Source organism: Lathyrus oleraceus, chromosome 7 (assembly GCF_024323335.1).
Source record: "Lathyrus oleraceus cultivar Zhongwan6 chromosome 7, CAAS_Psat_ZW6_1.0, whole genome shotgun sequence".
In the NCBI taxonomy this organism is placed as follows: domain Eukaryota; kingdom Viridiplantae; phylum Streptophyta; class Magnoliopsida; order Fabales; family Fabaceae; genus Lathyrus; species Lathyrus oleraceus.
Window position 1 is genome coordinate 396071485 of NC_066585.1, and position 16454 is coordinate 396087938.

Consider the following 16454-nt stretch of genomic DNA (forward strand, 5'->3'; position numbering starts at 1 on the left):
AATGCTGTGGAATACCAAGAACGATTCTGATAGCAGGTTCAGACATGACCTAACAAACTCAGAAAAATTCAAAAAAGAGTATATCAACAGGTTCATACATGACCTGATGAATAACTTGAACATTTTGAGAAAATTTCCACAACAAGTTCATACATGACTTGACAACATTGGAACGAAAGGTTCAGCAATAGGTTCATACATGTCCTGACAACACTGAAATAAATCAAAGAAAAAGATTCTTCCAAAACAGGTTCAGACATGACCTGGTAATATTGGAATAAAGGCTCAACAACAACGGGTTCATACATGACCTAACAATGCTGGGGAATACCAAGAACGATTCTGACTGCAGGTTCAGACATGACCTAACAAACTCAGAAAAATTCAAAAAAGAGTATATCAACAAGTTCATACATGACCTGATGACCAACTTGAACATTTTGAGAAAATTTCCACAACAAGTTCATACATGACTTGACAATATTGGAACAAAAGGTTCAGCAACAGGTTCATACATGACCTGACAACACTGGAATAATCAAAGAAAAAGATTCTTCCAAAACAGGTTCAGACATGACCTGGTAATATTGGAATAAAGGCTCAACAGCAACAGGTTCATACATGACTTGACAATGCTGGAACATTCAGAGAATCTTCAACAACAGGTTCATACATGACCTGACAACACTTGACTATTTAAAGAATTTTCAACAGCGGGTTCATACATGACCTGACGAAACAGGAACATTCAAAGAATCTTCAACAACAGGTTCATACATCACCTGACAACACTCAGAAAAATTCAAAAAGGTATATCAACAGGTTCATACATGATCAGATGACAAACTTGAACATTTTGAGAAAATTTCCACAACAAGTTCATACATGACTTGACGACCCTGGAATAATTAAAGCGAAAGATTCTTAAAAAAAAACAGGTTCAGACATGACCTGGTAATACTGGAATAAAAGCTTAACAGTAGGTTCATACATGACCTGACACTTTAGAATACATTTGATAGTTCTGGAGATTTCTCACAAGAAATTCATCCAATCACAGATTTCGGAGATTCCTAACAGGGGATTTATGCAAAACAAAGATAAACGGAAGTCTTCTTATAAGTAGACCATCAACGCAAAAAGGCTACGATGATTCTTTACAGAGAAAATCAAACAAAACCTCCAAGCTTCTGGGAACTCCTGAAGATGGTGAGTCATACATGACTTTCACGGAACCATCAGGAAAAACAAGGTATTCAAACTCTCTGTACGTGCCAACAACAATTGGACTTTGACCGTAAGCAAAGGATTACAACCAGGTTCTTTAACGGATTTTGCCAACAACAATTGGACTTGATGAAATCCATTAGTAAACAAATACCGGCTACAATGGAGTTTGCCAGCAACAACTGGACTTGAAATGATGTTGGCGACAACCAAACTTCAGATATCAATCACAAATGTATTTACGAACAGACTGACAGTGATGCCAACGACAATTGGGTTTAACATGAGTTCTAGTAACAACTGAGCTTGGAATAATGCTAGTGACAACTGAATTTCATGAGACACCAATGAGCCTTAAAATAGTGCTAGGGAATGGCATAAGGGTTCTGGAAGTGTGTCAGAACAAAAATGACCTATTCGGGAATTCATCGGAGAGTAAAAGAAACGAATTCTGGAAATGCATCAGAATTACAAGTGATATTTTGAAGATATAACAGAATACAGACATATCCGATAATACACCGAGGAAATTCTGGAAATACATCAGAATACAAGCCAAACATATTTGAGCATACATCAGATAGGTGAGGAAACATCTGGAAACACATCAGACAAGTTATGGAAATACATCAATAGACCAAGGAGTAATCCGGAAATTCATCGGATAATCGAAACAGGAATTAAACCTCATGGATAAATTTTTTGATAGGTGCCAACTGAGTTGGATTTGAAAATGACTACGGAAACCGGATGATGGTTTAAGGGCACCAAAGAAAAACTAGAATTAGAGGTCAAAGAATATAGGATCAACAACAAGACCTGGGTCAATGCAAAATGAGCACGAAGTACATTTCGGCTATGCATGATTTGAATTCTTTTATGCATGATATATGAATGATCATGATTATGAGAATGCTGACACTTGAGTGGACTGGGAGTTATAGAGGCTTTTTATGGATATCATGATTCCTTAACACCGAGAACTCAACCAAATATTATGTGATATATATTGTCAAAGGAGAATTCTATCAATCTTGACGGCCACAACTTAGCCAAATGGACCCTTTCAGAGGATTAATGAATCGTGCTAGCATAACTTTCGGGCACTCGTCTCAGAATCAATAGTTGTTGACGTATGGTAGAATTTGTTTGAGTAATTTGAAAATATGAAGGGGGTCTGCCCCTCTTTGGCTCATCTTGCCCTAGTCTGTTGGGTCCTTGAAAATGTTCACCTTGAAACTGAGTTTGGAACAACTTGACATGAGACGATATCAAGATGGCTTACCCCAATGTTTGAATATCGCAGTGATCTGACCCTGATTAACCAAATGTTGGAATGGTAGACTTCTGATTGACTGTCTTTGGATAGTTGGACTCAATGAGCTTCTGAGGTGGCTTGCCCCGGTCTGAGTCTTGAAGCAAATCACATTTTGCTAAGTGAACCTTGGGGGTGATTGGATCGGATTGAATGATACTCAAAGTGATTTTCCCATGACTGGACTTCTTTTACCTTATCAAATTCCTCAATTGTATATTATTGGAATTTCTTTAATGCTAAGTGTTGACTCGCAAATAAGATTGTGCATTCAAAAATGGTAATTTTAATGCAGTGCTTATGCAAAAATTTGAAATCAGAGTTTATTGATATGAACGGGTGAAATACAATGAACGAGTCATTGATAAGAACACAATGATGATCAAGTCATTCACAACATGTAAGTCTGTGCCATCAAATGGTTAACAAAAATTATTTGGGGTCAGGTTAACACAACCTTGTTGTAGTATGCTTTCAGAATAAACTTTGCCTCAATTAGGTCTTTGAAGGATTGTAACGTGGTTTGGTTCACGGTTTTTTGAAACAAAAGGATATAAGGCTCAAAGAATTTTTTTTACCCACCCCTTCTTCTTGATGATCTCCAGTTCCTATGTTCAGTTAATTTAATACATGCATTCGACTTCGAAGGTGCGAAAGTGAAAATGAGGATTCAAGGTGAGATTTTCTTGAAATGGCAGTCACCTTGTTTTGTTTTTGTTGAGGATTTAATGACCTCTTTTGATTGATTTTCTTTATCCCTAATTTTGCCTGGACCGCTTCTTTGAAGCTTTCGGTCCATCGGGATGCCCTGACTTTTTCCTAAGTCATTTTGTGGTGTTTGACTTAGTGGACTTCTTTTCTTTTTTTTTTACGTGTTGACTACCAGGTTATTGGTGGATGGGGATCAACCAACACTAATTTTAGCTTTTCTCAACTTCTTCAACACCTCAACATGTGCGCGAAGGATAACATGTGGTTGACCTTAATTGGATGGCGTACATATGGACGATATATTTTTTTTGAAAGATCGAATGCACGGTCAAACTATCTGAGCACAACTACCCTGCCCCAGGTCAAGATTAAGGGTTTTAGATTCGAAATAAACACCAACTTCTAGGATCAAAGTGGTTGTCTAGGGATTAACTCCTTATCACTTCAGTGTTTGGGGATTTGAAACAATGCCTTACATCATCGACAAGGTTTTACTCAAAAGTATACCACAACAATTTCAGGTGTTTCGTTTTCATCCTCCTCCTTCCAATCTTTGTTAACACAACGGTTTGATAATCAAAAGTGAATGAGGGGAGTATTTTTGTTTTTAACATGAATGAAAAACGAGTGAATACGAATGGATCAATTCAAAAGATGCATAAACATTTCATTAATCTTACCAATTCAAAGAAAACAACAATGCTTAAAAGCAATTAACAATCAACATGCGAGGAAACTACAAAAGAAATGCTGAAACAACCAAATGATTGCCAACTTTAGGGAATGACTTCTTCAAACTTGATCCATTAGCCTATGGGGACACCCCTTGAGACCTTCGCACTTGTCTGGCCGATGGGTTAACGTTTACCACCAAGTTTCCTTCTTGAAAGGCTATGTACCTGTTGTCAATCAACTGTTGTACTTTGGCTTTGAAAGCGTTGTAGTCTTTAGTTGAGTGCCCTTCTGATCCAGTATGATATCCACATTTCTCATTTGGTCATAACCGGGGGGGGTAAGGTTGTGGAACCGACTTAAGAGACTTGGGAACCACCAACGAGTTTTGAATCAGAGGTTGTAGGAGTTGGCTATATGTCACGAGGACTGGATAACGAGGATCATTTCTTCTTTCCAAGTTATTTTGAGGCCTCTGCTGATTTCGATATCTCGGGCCTTAGGCTTGTTGATTTGGATGAGAAGCAAACCAGGATTGTTTGTAATAAAGACCAAAAGGTAGCGTTTGTTGGTACGGCAATTCGGGCATTGCTAACTGCTTATTTTCAGCCACTTGAAGGTTAGGATCAACAAACTTTTTGATATTGGCACGAAGATCTTCAAATTCTTTTCCTTCAATCTGATCGTTGGATGCAACCCTCTTGGATCCACTACTCACTTCTCCTTTGCTTCCGTTGCCATGGGTCGTGACATTAGAAATCCAAGGTGATATCTCAATTCTCTTATCAGGAGACGATGATATCTCATTAGCCACCTCCCTGACTTCTTTCTTGTGGTACAAATCCTTGAGGGGTTTCTGAGGTCCTTTACCTTTCTCGCTACTTGGCCCAGAAATCAAGATGTATGTACCTGAGCTTTCCTCCTTGAGTGTTGGTGACCTAATGTCAATCAATCTTTGCAGCTTGAACGTAAAACTCTTGCCCAGAAATCAAGATGTACGTACCAAGGCTTTCAGCGCTAAGCAAGAATCTAGGTCATGTCCCATTGCCCCTTTATGGAATTCACATGTTGCATTTGTATTATACCATGGCAGGTATGGTGACACAGGTGTGAGAGCTCGAGGGGTCACCAAAGCATTCTGGAGCAATTGTGGGTAGAGCTTGCTATATGGCACCGGAACCGGGTCGTTGTGATTTTTGTTCCCCTTGTTCTGATTCTGATTTTCGCTTTGAACATGACTTCGGTGATTTTGAGGAGGAATAGTTAGAGGATGTTGATGATGACAACCTAAAGGAGGTCCATATGCTAGTAGGTGAGGAGCTGCCATATAGAATTTCCCTTGACTTAGGGTAACACCACATGGATGTGGAGTGGTAACTCCCTCTGTTGTAGCAATGGGTATGGGATGGCCCTTTATTCTCAATAAGGCTTGCACGGTTTCCACGACCCATCCCACTTGGCTCTTCAAAAGATTGAGTTCCTCCTTCAATGCTTCTTGACCTTTCCTTAGCTTGTCCATCATCTCTTGAGACATGGTTCCTTGTTCTAAACGCGTGTCAGGAATCATTTTGCTGATCATGGACAAAGGATGGATGGTTTTTTTTTTGTATTTTGTCTGGAAAATGACATGCATTATGATGAGATGCAGATGCAATGGAATGTGAATGAATGCAATGCAAGTCATGCATATATATATATATATATATATATATATATATATATATATATATATATATATATATATATATATATATATATATATATATATATATATATATATATATATATATATATATATATATATATATATATATATATATATATATATATATATTTTTTTTTTTTTTTCAATACACGGGTTCAAAAGTATAAGGTACTGATGAATCTGATTGCTTTTCAAGAATAGGTTCTCACTGGGTATGATCTAGGGCTTTGTTACAAAGGATCCCCAGAGTCATTGATTCACAAGAATGTTTGACGCTTACAGAAAATACTTTCCGATCGTCAACTCCATCAAGGGAATCTATTCTGGGTGAGGTTCTCGTACCGACTCTTATGAAGTACTCACCTCGGGAGTCCGCACTACGCAACCATCGACTTGGTTCTGGACAGGGTACTCAGAGTCATGGATTCAAAAGAATGTTTGACGCTTATGGAAAATACTTTCCGATCGTCAACTCCATCTAGAGAACCTATTCTGAGCGAGGTTCTCGTATCGATTCTTACGAAGTATTCACCTCGGGAATCCATACTACGTAACCATCATTTCTAGTTGGCCAAAGGTTCAATATTCTAAAGGTTCTTAGAGTCATGGACCCCTTTGAAACATTGAAGCTTACAAGGTATACACCTTAGGCGACAATATTTGCAAAAGGATCTACTCTAAGTGAGGTTCTCGTACCGACTCTTACGAAGTATTCACCTCGGGAGTCTGTACTACTCAACCATCATCCTATCTTATGTTTTTTTCACTCTAGACTCGGGTGTAGAGTCTTTCCCACATGGTTGGCAATCAAATATCCAAGTACCCAACACAGTGGAACCAATATTCAACAAATATATCAATATAATAATAAAGATAATGAAAAGCAATAAATAAGGAAAAGCCACACTATTAAACAAACAAAGGCACACAAACGTCCTAACTAGGCTTGACTCGCTTAGGGAACGTCAGTCCCCAGCAGAGTCGCCATCTGTCGTACCTCATGAAAAATGGGGATACGACCTTAAGCGGAGCGCGATCGCACGCTCGCAATGATGGACTGAACAGTGTCGCCACCGAACTTTATTTATTCCTAAAAAGGAAAGGGGAAATATCGATAAAACCCAAGAAAAAAAACGACAATGATTATGGTCGTCGCAACCAAATCAGGGTTCGGGAGTCGATTATGCAAGGGGAAGGTATTAGCACCCCTCACGTCTGTTGTACTCAACCGGAACCATTAGGTCAGTTGTGCACGTTAATGTTAGTTTGAAATGTTAGGCTTTTCAAGTTATTAAATGGGAAAGAATAGAAGAGAGGAGAATATTTTTGGATTTTTAACGAAGGACTAAACCTAAGTTTTTTATTATTGGGCCTCACAAGATTTACAAATCCTGCTCCTACGTATCTCAATAGAGAAGTCAAGGCTTACGTAGTTCTGGGTAGAAAAATGTTTGTTTGTTGGTCGATTTTAGCGAAAGCTAATTTGTGTCAAATCGACAAAAACATTGTTGGACTACCCAAAACAGGTGGAAAAACATTGCCTTGCATTGTTTTGAAACAAAGTACCTTTCGTTTGAGAAAAGGTTTAAGAGTCGATCGCACGGCGGCGAGAAAAAAAGTTTAAGAGTCAATCGCACGGCGGCAAGAAAAGAAATTAATTGGTTTGATGTGTTTTGAATAATGGAGAAAACTTGGATGAGCGAGATATCCATCTCGAATCCTAGTCTTAGGAGTGAGTGGTATCCACCACGTTCCATTTCCATCTTATTTGCAAAAAGTGTTTAATAAGGATTAAGTGTTTTGAATTTGATTGAGAAAGGGTTTGAAGAAACCGCATTGACAATTTTAAATGATGACGAGAGCTAAGATAGGCGAGGCATCCACCTCGAATCTTAATCTCAGGAGTGCATGGTATCCACCATGGTCCATTTCCATCTTTATTGAAAAGTGTTTAGATAGGAATTAAGTATTTTGAGTTTTGTTGTGAAAAATGGCTTGATGCTGGATCAAGATTTGATGGACGATTGAAAAAGGTTTGAATGAAGGTTTGAATGAAGTGGAGAATAGATAAATTTGGATGATGGCGAGAGCTAAGATAGGCGAGGCATCCACCTCGAATCTTAGTCTCAAGAGTGCGTGGTATCCACCATGTTCCATTTCCATCTTTATTGAAAAGGTCTTAAATATGAATTAATAATTTTTTGATTTTTGATTATGAAAAATGACTTGACGTTGGATCAAGCATTTGATGAAGTTTTTGAAAGAAATGGAATAGAATGGGAAAAAGAAATGGATTGATTTGTTTATTTTTATCTTTTGGAAATTGTTGATTTTATCTTTTGGAAATTGTTGATTTTATTCTTGTGTTAGTAGCTAACTAAACAGTCAAGCAATAAAGAAATAAAACAGTAAAATTATTACACATCGGGGGAGTGGGGTACATTTTGTCAAATGGGGATTCAAAATACTGGAATAATTAAATCGGGCCCAAACAACAAATAATGCAATTTATGAGTGTAAGTGCAAGCGAACTGTCTCATTGTAAGAAGGCCCAAGAGTAAGTCATGTGAAGAAAATAAATAACACAACAAGTTATATTTACAATACACTTAAAAATTAAATCGAAAAATGGTAAAATCGGGATTTGCACGGATGGAAATTGAGGGACACACAAAACCTAAATAATGTGCTCAAAGCCGGTTTGCACATATTGGCAACAATTGAAATGTCATATGTGATTAGTCAAAACGCAGCGAAATACTATCACTATATCGATAAAAATAATCATGGATAAATAACAAGAAAATTGCCAAATCCATAAATTAAAAATCGATCTTTAAACAATAAATCAAAGACAAACATTAAAATCAACAAGTGTCTAGAAAATGAGAATAATAAAAAAAATAAAAGGAGTAAAAAAATAAAAATAAAAATAAAAACATAGAAAAATGAAAACAGAATGGAGAATGGAAAATGTAAGAAATGGGGTACAAGTTATCGAACACGTACCCTAGGGCTTGCCAAATGACACCCCTACCAACTCAACCAAACTCGTTTGTTGATATTAACTTGTATTTATTAACATATATATTCAAAACATGCATTGTATTGGTTAAAAAAAACAAGTTAACAAACTGGAAGCATTAACAACATACATGAACCAAACAGAAAATAGGAAACCAACTGGTTACCTACTAAGTCGAAGACGGAAGGAGTCACAACTGTTGGTGAGCTGCTTAAAAACCATGTTGCCGTGAGTTGGCTTGTTCACCGAGTCACGTAGCTTCGACCTTCAAGCTTTAATCCGACACAAAGAGTATGGCGTGGGGATTCAACTGGCAGATGGTGATAACGGTGACGGAGATTCACGGTAGCTGGTTCAAAACGAAAATGGAAGGGGTGGTTCAACGGTAGGGTTTTCTTTGTGTGAACAGTCTTCTTTTTTTTATAGGGTTTTTCGGCTCCCCCCTCTTTATGAACAATGGCCTCTCTTATATGTGACTCATCTCCTCTCTGCTGTGTTGCTGTGTTTCCTCGGAGTAGTGGGAAGTGTCTGTACGGAAGACGTTTTGAATTTTGTCCATATTCAACTTGTGGTCCTCTTCTCAATTCTATTCGTTTCTAAAACATCATTGTTGGTAAGAAACAATTCATTACTGTAACTCACTTGAATATGTGTTTTCTCTTTTTTTTGGAATTTGGACTCATTTTTGTGTGTTTGTGTTTTTTGGATCATGGATTAAAAATGTCGATGAAGGTGAGGCGATTCAGAGGAACTGTGTTTCACCTCAAGTCTCACAATAGTCACATATACAGATGGATCGCATTCTGAAGCTCAACCTCGTCGGCTTTGTCTACACGGATGCTTAGTACAATGTTTTCTGCATACAAAGTTGAACTGTGGCGCTTTGTTCTTGAATCCAGCTACCTTTAGAACATCACCAATTCTATAACGGTATAGTCCGACATAAGTAGTAACAACAAGTTCATACTCTTGATCGAGTTTGGCATCAACAAGTTTAACGAGATCTTTCTGTTCTTCACACAGGTAGCTTTGGATAAAATTCTCAAGACCTTTATGATGTCCTTTCAAGGAGTCCATGTGCAAAATGCGAGATACTTTGGAAGATTCTTCTTCAGGCTCCTCCTTCTTCTCCTCCTTGGCAGTAGCAGGTTCATCATAAGTTATATTGGCAGGAGCAGCAGGAGCTACAACAAACTTACTTGGATCCTTGAGATACTCCTTAACCTCATCAGCCTCGGGGTAGGAATACTCTATTGCCACTGCAATGGCAAGAACATTCTTGTAGGCATTCACAAACATGTGTGGAGGAGCTGACAATGTTGGGTATGAGATGGCCAATGAAAGTGATGTAACCATTGATATACCAATAGCAAACTTGGCAACAAGGTCATCATCAGTAAGATCCAGAACCTCAGGGCTAAACACGGAGCCATTGTCATAGACAGAAAGGACCAAAAGACCATATGAAAAGGGCCTAATACCAAACTTGGCAAGCAATGCAGCTTCAGAAGATCCAACCTTGTCTCCCTTCTTGATGAGTTCAACAGGCGTAAAGATGTTATTGAAAGACTCTTTATGTGTGTCTTCATATTTGAAGATGTTATTGACCTTACCAGTTTTTTCGTCTTATAATTTTGGGCCAGAAAATGATGTATCAGTACTAATTGGTGGTGACACTGTATCATTAACAGTAGAAGAATCGATGAAGGTTTGAATTCCTACTAAGTGATCCAAAGCAAAATTATCACTTGTATGAGGATCCCTTTCCAAGATGGGACTCGCAGAGGGAGGAGAACAAGCTTCACTCTTGGATATTTGTTTGCTGGCAAAAACATCTGATGGACTCACACATCCCAAATTCAATTCATGTGGCTCTGATATGAAATGAGGAATTTCTTGCGGCGAGTCAGGAAAATCATTGATTGCTTCGTTGTTTGAGTAAACAGTGTCTCTGGTCACCTTTTCAAGATCAAAAATATTTGGCATAGTTGTTGATTTACCTATTAAAAGTGACGGAGAACCGCTTAAGATAGCTCGGTCGATGAGGATTCCGACTGAACAAGGGGCTCTTTCGAGGACTTTAATGTTTATTGTTTGCACTCCTCTATTCTTTACATCGACCGTTCCATCTATCTCCCATCTTTTGTGGAATGGCATGATCAAAATGTTGGCTCTTCTGTCGAGGGATATTCCGCAGACGTCCTCGTGGATTATGTCAAAGTCGCAGATTGATGTGAATGATTGAACGTGTGCACACCCTTCATTGAGTTGTGTATATTGCTCTAATGCATTGTCGAGTTGAGTTGAATCACAATTGGTTACCAGAAGTGTGTCATTCGGTTGGTGAGCAAGGAGAAGAGGCATTGATCTTCCAAGAAGCTCTACAAGGTGAACTGCTATAACTTCAACATTGCTTTGTCTGCTTGCACACGATGCTTCTATGATGTTGAACATTGTTGGGATGTCTTCATTCTTGTTAAAGCATACCATGATTCGGGGCTCAGAATCTTGCTTTGTATGTTGTATTGAAATTTTTTTTCCTGAACGATACTCGGCTGAAGAATTATATGTCAATTTTACCAGTGGTGTTATGATACCATTTATCAATATAAGGGTCAACACCATAAAAGAGAACAGTTGTCCTGTTAGTAGCTGGTTGTTCTTCATTAAATTGTACATGGAGAGCTCAGCTATACCTCTGCCAATGAAAACTAGCCCAATCACAACACAATCTTTCATTGGAACTTTGTAATAATGACCTTGAAAAATAACACCAATGATCTTTACAAGAAAAGCGACTATCACTATGACAATTATAATCCAAGCAGCCCGAAAGTTGATTTTGAATATATCAGTCTGCAATCCACTAACAGCAAGGTATAATGGATACAAAAACCCACCAGTAAGTGTTTCCATTTTCGATATCAAAGTCGATCCTAAAGGCGGTCCTTCAGGAACAACCAAGCCTAAAAATATTGGTCCCATAGAATAGTGTTGTCCAATGAATTCACTGCAAAATGCAGTGAAGAGAACACACATAATGATACATACAATGCAAAATTCGTCAATCGGCTTTCCATTTAACCGGCTTACATACCATATTATAGTCGACCTCATTACATAGAAGATAACAACCAAGAGTGAACCTATTGATAGAAGGATCCATAGCAGTGTCACTATACTCTTATTAGCAGTTTTAACCTGCATTACTGCAAAAATAACTGTTATCAAAGGCAGAATAACAACATTGGTAAACATCGCCGATGATAATGCTAGACGGACGACATTGGTGTTTAGGATTTTAAGCTCTGTTAGAAGGACTGATATGCTGATGAGTACAATAATGCTTTGCGAGATGGCTATTAACGGGAGAGCAGACGCGAGGGTTTTGTCCATGGAAACAAAATTGGTGAATGCAAAGGATAATCCAAGAGGGATTGCAAATGCGAACGCGGATACAAAAATTCCAATTGTGATGGCTTGTTTTTCTGTTTTCAGCATTGTTCCAGTATCCATCTTTACACAACATATGAAGTAGAAGAAATTGAGGCAGAAAGTTGCCACTGTGTCACCTATGAATCGTAGAACTTGAATTGCAGAAGGAGCGAAGCCTTCTTTATTTTCCTGTGGATTCCATGCCTCTTGATGCATAATTCTGTCAACCAATTCTACCAGTCTATCCACTCTAATATTTATCCATGACTTAACTAGATTAGCAATTATAGCTTCAGCCTCATAAGGTTGGATCTCCATTATAATGGATCTCCCACCATCTTCACTATCGACAGAATCCTCCACTGCTATCTGCACCAGCTCTTTCTCCAACTTGTCGGCATCCATCAACACTTCTATAGCATCAGGTGTCAACTCTGTGATACCTTTAGCATATTTCTTCAACTCATTTCCATAACATACATGAAGGGTAGCAACCGCAACACCTGCTGTCAAAGGATGCCATCTCTCGAGTATCGGGTTGAACACTAGCTTTTCATTCACTGCCAGGCTGGTAACACCATATATAATTGCACCAACAATAAGTGCAGAAACAGAAGCAACAATTTTTTTTTGTTCTGGCGAGCACGATTTTACTGGAGCTATTTACATCATTTGGCGTGGTTGCACTAGTAAGAAGATTCATTCCAAAATCATCAGATTTAGAGTACTTAACACCTTCAATTAAAGCATTTATGGAACTGTAAGAAGCATCCTGCAAATTCCCAGCTTTTTTCTGTTATATCAGTCTGCCAAGCGTACAAAGACCGATCATACTACTGGATGATTCTCTCCTTTGTTGGTCTTTAAGACAGTTACCGCTTCTCAAATGCAAAAACAACTTCATCAAATTGAGACAAAGATAAGTATGCATCTCTGATGCTGCAGTTGAGGTGATGCGGTAACCGTTGTCCCATCTTCGATGAATGCCTTCACTAGGATACAAGAAATCAAGTTCCACAACCTGATCTTGTAAGATTGCTGCAAGTACTGGGTCCTTTTCGACATTACAATGAACGAGCTCCCACTATTAGATCCTGCTATGGCGCTAGTGTAAAAAAATTTCACTGTTCCATAATACATTCCTTGTGAAGAAAGTAGGATGAGAGTTCATAAACTTGTGCAGTGAAACTAGTACCGGCATCCATAATTAGTGCCCAAAGGTTAGAACAACAACCTACACTTTGTTTCATAGGCCGGCGGGCACCATACACACTAATCCATCGGGTTGGTGGCATTCCCACTCTACCTTTTTCTTTGGATCCTCATCATCATCTTCTAGTCTTAAATGTCTTTCAATAGGAACATGTGGTGCTTTATTTGATAGAGTTGTAGCTCCATGATCCGAAGACAATAATAAACACCCTGAATCCACCGGACATGAACCAGAAGAGACTGGTTCAGAATCAGATATTTCTCCCTCAAGATCATGTGCATCATCACGTGTGACAAACTCATCATAATTTTTTCAATTCCAGTTTGTGAAGCTGGTTGGAAAGCATATTTTCAGTTTCTAGTGAGGAATTTCTATTCAATTGAAAATCTGATAACTGAGCATGCAGTTGGGTATGTTCTTCAGTTCTATCTCTTTTGAATGAACTATTATCATCATCATCTGATGCACAGGACGTTCCTGCTGACTGAGAGTCTGGCAGCTGAGCTAGATTGAGATGCATCCGGTGTGCTTTTCACAACACGTTCCTTCACACATGAAGCGCTTGCAGTCCCATCAGCAGCATCAACAACTTCAAGCAACATCTGTTTCTCAGAGTGTTCATTAGCATCACTTTCTGAATCTTCAACATGTGGCTTTTGTGGCCTTGTTGCAGTTTCAAAGATGCTATTTGGTTGGGGATGGGATGGAGCCTTCAAAGCAGTAGGTTGTTGCATGCAAGAAACATTTGTCCATACATTGCGCAAAACTTTTAAAGGAGTACCATGTAGAGATGGATTAAATGTTACAGAAGGATGGGGAGCGGTGCCAGTCTCCAATGCTGAAATTTGCATGGCAGAATCTCTAGGATTGATTTGATTTATACCACTTGGCATGGGAAGGTCCTGAGCAGAAGACACTGCAGATTGACTAGTTTGAGCTCTTTCACAATATTCATCTATCTGATTAGTGGAAGCCATTCGATCAACATGACCTGCACTATCACATTGAATACTTGCTACTTGTCCTCCAAGATTAGCCATATTCTGATTTTATGCATGGATGAATATGATTGAATGAATGTGAGAAGGTCCTTGGTCATGAATGAATGATTGGAATATGAATGATTATGTGGAAATCTTTAAACATGAATGAATGGAAAATCTCAATGTGAAATGAAGAAAATATGAATGCAAACTTTAAAATGTGAAAAAATGTAAAAATATGAAATAGTAAATATGCACATGAATGAAGGAGTATGTATGGAATTTCTTTGAATTATGAATGAACGAGAAAATGAATATGCATGATGACCCAAAAATAAAATATTTTGTACTTGACACATGATTTACTCGAAAGGGGGGTGAAAACTGGTAGTAAGACAAATGACAGATGAATAACCACCTCGATGAAATTGGAACGAAAGATGAAACATGTGGTTCACTTGATTCTAAAAAATGAAAGAGTTTTCAAATCTCGCATGGATAAGGAGATTAATCATCTTATACCAAAAATCAAGAAACAAAGCCCAAAAGACAAACATGGACTGGTCGTGCTAGCGAGTCCAACAACAAACGTTTTTTTTTGGATAGTATCATGACCAGATGGAATGGTCATGAAGAAAGAATGCAAACGAGTGATTGATGGGGAAAAATTTTCAGGGCCAAAATCGGGGTATGACAGTAGGACTTCAGACAACCAAAGATCCAATAGAATTGATAAGAATTGAGTGAGAATTGAAGAGAAGAAAAATCTGGAAAATACCTTCAATGTTGTGTAGAACTTGATCTCTCTTGCTTTAATTCGTGTTTGATCTTGCTCAGGTAGCTTGCAGAAGTGGCTTAGGATTAGTACAAAGCTTTGGATCCTGGAGTTTTTGAATCTCCAAACAGTGAGATTCAAACTCAATTTTCAAAATGAAGTGTTATTTGCACACTTGAAATTTTGTCCAAATTTGGCAATGTGAATGGCACGCATGCATGGACATGTACAGGCCCATGAAGCATCTTAATTAGATCCAAAATACAATGAAATGAAGTCTGAATGAAGCTTGAATGGCAAGGCAAAGTTATTTGATCATTTGAATCTTGAATCTTGCCAACTGATACAACCATGTTTACACCATGCACAGACCCCTCAAACTTCATCTAAAATGAATGAATTAGGACTTTTTGGAAAGCTTAGATTAAGAGGAACAACTCTTATGTTAAACACTTTTCCGTTTGGAACTTTTATCATGGTGAATGTTTAGGTGGAAGTTTGGAAATTTCAACATGTTGAAAAAGTTTCTAAGTGTCAAGTCACACACTTCATTATTCCACCTTGCTTAACTTTTTATGTGAGCTCCAAATGAGAGAAGTGTATTCATAAAAAGTTGTATCTCTTTCGAATACCTTGAAAATGGTCACTAATTTGACATCATTTTGATTTAGAATGAGTGAGTTATGCATTTTTGAAGTTGAGGAAACTTACTTCTTCAATGGTATTGGTCCAAAATAACCTATAATGTATCATCATATCACATGCTCATAAAAGTTGAATTATCTTTCACTCGAAACATCAAAGTTGAAGTAGACACCTTGAATTTGATTTTGCAACTTGGAAATCTTTCATATAATTAAAAATTAGCAAGTTATGGCTTTGGGAAGTTGACTTTCAAATTAAGGTTTAGACAAAATGACTTATAAGGTTTCAACATAGAAAATGGCTTTCCAAGCAAACTTAGCTCTAGAACTCAACATTAAAGTTGTTTGGAGTGTAATTTAGAGTAACTTTGCTCTTGGAATAATTTTCATATGATGAAAATTGTAGGAGATAGGGTCTAGGGAGACCCAGTTTTGATCAGATGAATTCATCTGGCCAACCACCATCAACCAACTTGCTAAATTGCAATTCTCTTGACTATTTAGGCTCATTGTAGATCATATATGTATAATATGATGAATTTTGAAGTGTCCCTTAATAAATTTGATCAATTGGTGAGGAAGCTTGTTGAAGAAGTTACTCAAAATACCCAGATAAACTAGGGTTTCCAAGGAAAACCAACTCCAAACTCTTGAAGAAATCTTGATCAAGATAACATGTAAATATCATTGGGAATTATACATGATGCTTAGAGAAATTGTGAATCATTCCGTGGTTGTGCTCTTAGCAA

The 16454-nt window shown here is 37.9% G+C and overlaps 1 protein-coding gene across 1 annotated transcript in view; it reads right to left on the reverse strand.

Annotated features, from left to right (window-relative positions):
• LOC127104004 (uncharacterized) overlaps window positions 1-13064 on the reverse strand; it is a 94370-nt gene extending 81306 nt beyond the window's left edge. Inside the window, exons 1-2 of the mRNA XM_051041228.1 lie at window positions 12967-13064; window positions 10615-12658 (exon numbers count right to left, since the gene is read on the reverse strand). Coding sequence (XP_050897185.1) covers window positions 10615-12658; window positions 12967-13064 — 2142 coding nt within the window. The remainder of the gene's footprint in view (window positions 1-10614; window positions 12659-12966) is intronic.
• Between the last annotated feature and the right edge of the window lie 3390 nt (window positions 13065-16454).